The following is a 5,350-nucleotide window of genomic DNA, read 5'->3' as shown; positions in this document are numbered from 1 at the left end:
TAGGGAAAAAAAGAAGTCTTCAAATGGTCCAATGCACCTAAATTATAGTCCACAAAGAAAAACACCAGAGCATGACAACTTGACACGTGATGAAAAAAGACTAAATTTATAAACAAAAAACAAGGAAATGCAACAGCAAACAACTTAATTTCCAAACAGTAAAGTTTATTCATAACTGCTTTCTCCCACGTTTAATGAACTCATGTTTCAATGCATAAAAAAGAAAGGAAAAAATGCATAGCTTTAAGGAATCAGTAGGGGGGTTTGGCTCTTATAGATCATAAGTTCTACTTGCTCCATTGTAAAAAGAAAAGGAGGAAAAAAGACCTAGAACCTACACCATCGACAGGGAAAGGAGTTTACATTTTTAAGTTTCAGAAGCATTCTTCCAAGATCAGAATAACCACTACATCGTGAAGCCTCCATGGCAAATTCCTTCCAGACCATCACATCACGAGCTGGGTCTACTAAAGCCTATGACAAGTTTAAAAGAACAAAGAGAGAAATTGCAAGGAAACAGTAACAGAGGCATGAGTATCAATAAGTATTTGAAAAAAAAAACAACAACAAAAGATTAAAAATTATACCTCAGAATGAAACTGATCGACAATATTCACCATGGCAACAGCCAGCTTTTTCATTATAAACCGCCGTGCAACACTCATATCTTTAACCATTTTTAGCCCAATTTTGTGAGTCTTATATGCAATAGGCTCTGGAAATCCATTGATTGGCTGGACAAGCAGCATATCTGCCCAGGAATAATTTCTGGTGTGAGGAAAAAATATCACAAAATACTGCTTTCGATCATGAGTTGGTTTGGCTCTCAAAGTTGACAATGGCCAGTCTGCCCGTGCACATCTGATTCCAGCCTGCCACTTGCCTCTCCACTATACTTAGAAGATCATAGGAGTATCAGCATGAAAATCAAACTTGGGAAAAATCCCCAGTAATATACAGAAATTTTAAAATTCCTGGATTAAAAAAACTTTTCCTAACATGTGAAAGACAACACCAGGGGAGCCCCAAAAAAAGGGTAGTGCACCACCAGCACAATCCAAGCCCCAAAAGATTAACATTGCATGTGACATCTTACAATCAACATTTTCTATACAGCATTTGCTAAAGACCAACTGTTATTTCATGGAAGCAAGAATAGAGAAATTAAAAAAAGAGTTACCTTGACCCATAGTGCCACGGATTCATCGTGTTCTAGCCAGTGAGGCTCTAAAAGAGATTGTTCTCCATACCTACAGCTGTTTGGTTCGCTTTCAATGGTGTCAACAATTAAATTAGAGTTTTCAGAGGCTGCATTGGGTTCTGTGTAATAATTCTGTATGTTTATGTCATCTTCTCCAAAATCCTGAGAATCACAGGATAACCTTTGGCTCTCTACCTGACAATCAGAATATGAAGTTACACCTTCAGAAATATGCAATTTGTCAACTGTCCCTAGTCCCTCACATTGTCTTTCTATACGAGACTCTTCTACATTTAGCAAAAAGTCATTCACTCTGCCATCATCCATTTCAACTTGTTCTACACGTTTAAAACCATTAGATTCTCCATCATAAGTAAAATCTGTCCCTGAACTCTGTCATTCACAATCAGATTCTCCAGCATGCTGAACACCATTACAAGGAAGCACATCCATAATTTAAACTGAAATCTGCAGTCCCACAAAACATGTATTGGTCATTCCAAACTCATTTCCCTGTTCTAGTGCAGGTCAATAAATCAAACAGTCAGAGAAATGTTCAGAAAAAAAAAAAAGCTGCCAGTCATAAATGGTGGTAATTAAAGGCGTCCTTGATAAGTAAACTCCCAAACAATCTGTAGTCCAGTAATTCAACATAGCGTGTTTTATTGTTAGCTAATCAAGCCAATTATTGGCCCAACAAATTCTCAGATATGGAGGGAAAAATCACATGGCAGATAATCAAACTGCATGCCAAATTTCCAGGTTTATGCACATCAAATAAAAAGGAACCTCGCACCAACCATGGTAATGCTTTATCTAACTATAGCAAGCATGCATCAATTCATGCCTTCTTCTCTATAGCAACAGAAAAGGATAGTGCAGAAAAGTTTTCAAACATGTAAAAATCAGCACAATCAGCACTTTTTCCGCAGAATAAATATAGAGAGTACTACGCTGTGGGCAAAAGCAACTAGCAAATACAAGTATACATAATAACCTAATGGCTAGAAGGCTTGACAAAGAGATTGAAGAATCTTTAATCATAAATAATTTGACATTACAAAATCAGACTTAAAAATCCCCACTTTAACATGTAAACACAGAATACCATGTCCCTTTCAATTGAGATTTCAAACAACACTTAAAAATCCAACAAGGAAAGCAAGCAGGCAAATGTTTTTATTACTTTCACTGTTATATTTATATATTAAAAAACATGTTCTCCAGCTTTCCATGTACCAGAGGACGTTAGCAAGAAGAGCTCTGATTCAATACGACTTGGGAGCAGGGCCTATTGCTTTCATCAAGTATGAATTCCTAAGGTGCTAGGGCCAAATAAAATTCAGAACTGCACTTGGGATTTGTTTTTTCAATCAATCCACCATAGGGAAGCTCTCTTGTGATGAGGTAATTGGAGACCACATTAGAAAAGGAAGGCGATACAGGTGCAAAGGGTCAACACTTGTATGAGCGATATCATTCAAAAGAAGCACCTAGAAAGGTGGGGTTGTGAATTCTAATCATTCTTGAGGTGGGGAAAGGAAACACCAAATTATTCATTACTATTGCAAGGGCAGTACTGACTCAAGGTTTGCATATCATGACCTCATTCAGTTAATGACTTCTAATGTTTCACAAGACCATTACAAGAAAGGAAGATGGAATGATTGTAACCATCTCTAAAATAATGAACTCATCTTATCATTGAATTTCCACAGAAACCCACAACAATCTAACAGTAAAAAAGGTCATGTTTTCATCAGTTTTCAAAAAAGATTGCGACCCATTATTCTGAATAAACAAAATTTCCCTCGTTTTCACTTTTGCTAGTCATTTGATATTAAGTGAACATCGTTCAACAGTTGAAAACTGAAGTTATCACATCCTTCAACAGTTGAAAACCGAAGTTATCATTCCTCTCTTCAGTTAATAAAACTCAAAGATACTGAGTTGCCTAATGATTCCAAAGCCCAACCTGGTTATTTGCAACATCTACGTCTTAATCTTTTTCTATACTAGTCCAGTAAAGTTCTATCACTGCATTAAAAAAAAAAAAGTCAGTCTGAGTGAAGTCACTTCCCTCTGTATCTCATCCAGGTCACCTTATGTGCATAACTTACCGTGGTTGCTTATTTGTAATAAATTTGCAAAGTATTATCATTTTTTCTCCTAAAACTGACCTCATTAAATGAACATAATGTGTTCGTATGTAATTGATTAAAAAAAGGAGATATTGATATTTTAATATAAAAAGAGGAGCAAAATCTACTCTCATTACATTCAATTAAGAATCCCAAAAAAAGCCAATTAATTAAGAAATGATTGAATTTTAATTTATCAAATTAATACAATGCAGATAAAAACAACTGCAGCTGTCATCAAAATCTAGGGGGTTTCCGCACCTAGCAAAATTCAAATCAACATGCAGGGGTGCAGAACCCATGTACATTACAGAGGGTTACGAAAGCAAAAAATTAAATTTTGTTTTCTCTATCTTCCCTTACAAACTTGTAAAACATAGCTTCTGCTACGGTACAAGACAAAGTAGCACGACTAAATAACACATGAAACAAATCAAACATTATAAATTAATCGACAACAAAAATTAAAGAAGGCCCAGACCCTTAAAAAACAAAAAAAACCCACCTCAAAGCCTCAATCTTTTTGCAGAGATTATCAGTTAAAACCCTAACCCATCAAACCCAGATACAAAAAGTGCCATGGAACCGTACATTAGCATCGTTTCACCATTAATCGTTGCAGTAACTGTAGGAAAACAACAATGGATCCACACCATCCAAAACCCACAACCAGATTTTTTGGTACATGATCATGTGAAAAATGCATGCCCTAGAAGATGATACAAAATTAAATAAAAACCCCCTATTTAATTAACCAGATAGACCTAAAATCCCTAAACAAAAGTCCTTGTGCCAAAAGGGTTTCTTTTAATTGCATGTCTTCTATTTTTTCTCGGGGGTATTAAGTTGTTTTTGTACTTGTATAAATATATTTTGGGACACCACCAGCAGCAGCAGCGGCTATATACCAGACATACATGCATACCAGCAGCAGCAAAAGCTAGGTCTTCCAATTGATTGCAAGAAAATAAAATGTGACACACATGCATAAAAATAATAATAAGTGAATGGACAAAACAAAAAAGAGAGATAGTTAGGCGCTGTAAATGTAGCTTTAAAGAATATGAGAGTGAGCTTGCAAGGAGAGATGAGATCACCTTTTTTTCCCAGTAGTGGTGTAATTGTTTTGGAAGGTTATGGCCTTGAGGGTTAAGGTTAGCGGGGCTGAGGGTGGTTTTTTTGTGCTTTTTGGTTCAAATGTCCCATGTTTTTATCAAAAATTGGCCAGTGAGATATGTCTTTCTGTGGGCAACAGGGGCGGTAGAGGTCCCGTGACCAAAAAAAAAACAGAGAGAGAAAGAGAGAGGAAGGGGAAATATATAATAAATCTAGAGAGAGAGGGGGGGGAAGAGGGAGCAACAAAAAGACGTGATCTGTGGTATGTCTATGAAGAGATGTAAAAGCTGGGTCAGGCAAAAGAAGCGCGGTTCTAAAGGGCTGTTTGTGGGGATTTTTTCTAAGAGGAAAAATATTACTTGCTGTTCTTGTGGTATGTATACAAGAGAGAGGTTGATTTTTATAATTATGATTATTTTTTAAGGGTTTTTTATTTAAAATATATTAAAATAATATTTTTTTATTTTTTAAAATTTAGTTTTGATACCGTCGTATAAAACAATAAAAAAAAACTTTTCAAATCTTTTCATTAATTTTAAAACACAAAAAAATTAATTTAAAATTTAAAAAATATGTATTCTTACAGCACAAAAACAAAAGCTTTTAAAGTTTTTTTTCAGTGGTTTAAGTCGATGCTGTTGAAAAGGGTTTTATGTTTCCAAGATTACTAGGCATCGAGATACGAGATTTAGGGCACATCTTACTGAGTTCTGTTTAAAGACCGTAGCCGAACTTCCAACAACGGCGTCGTAGCATCCCTTTCGTCCTCTTTTTTTTTTTTTCCTTTTGGTTCAAGATTTATAAAATAAAAACTGAAAGGTTGAGTGAATTACGACTCGGTCTTTGTAGTTTTTATGGGTTTTGGAAATTAGTTTTCTAGTTTTTAAAATTA

General features: G+C 35.4%; 1 protein-coding gene across 3 annotated transcripts in view; it reads right to left on the bottom strand.

Moving 5' to 3' along the window:
* Window positions 1-4,768, bottom strand: part of LOC105111061 (histone-lysine N-methyltransferase SUVR5-like) — a 12,778-nt gene extending 8,010 nt beyond the window's left edge. The window contains exons 1-4 of one of the 3 annotated variants that reach the window (XM_011006306.1): window positions 4,440-4,768; window positions 1,181-1,669; window positions 588-890; window positions 364-474 (exon numbers count right to left, since the gene is read on the bottom strand). In XM_011006306.1, the coding sequence (XP_011004608.1) occupies window positions 364-474; window positions 588-890; window positions 1,181-1,528 (762 nt within the window). In that variant the 5' untranslated portion in view covers window positions 1,529-1,669; window positions 4,440-4,768. Of the gene's footprint in view, window positions 1-363; window positions 475-587; window positions 896-1,180; window positions 1,670-3,847; window positions 4,398-4,439 lie in introns of those variants that run through there. The other 2 variants (XM_011006308.1, XM_011006309.1) reach the window with 2 other exon arrangements.
* Window positions 4,769-5,350: the final 582 nt, after the last annotated feature.

The sequence above is a fragment of the Populus euphratica genome, unplaced genomic scaffold (assembly GCF_000495115.2).
Source record: "Populus euphratica unplaced genomic scaffold, PopEup_1.0 scaffold340.1, whole genome shotgun sequence".
NCBI lineage: Eukaryota > Viridiplantae > Streptophyta > Magnoliopsida > Malpighiales > Salicaceae > Populus > Populus euphratica.
This window is presented reverse-complemented; position numbering and strand designations above follow the sequence as displayed.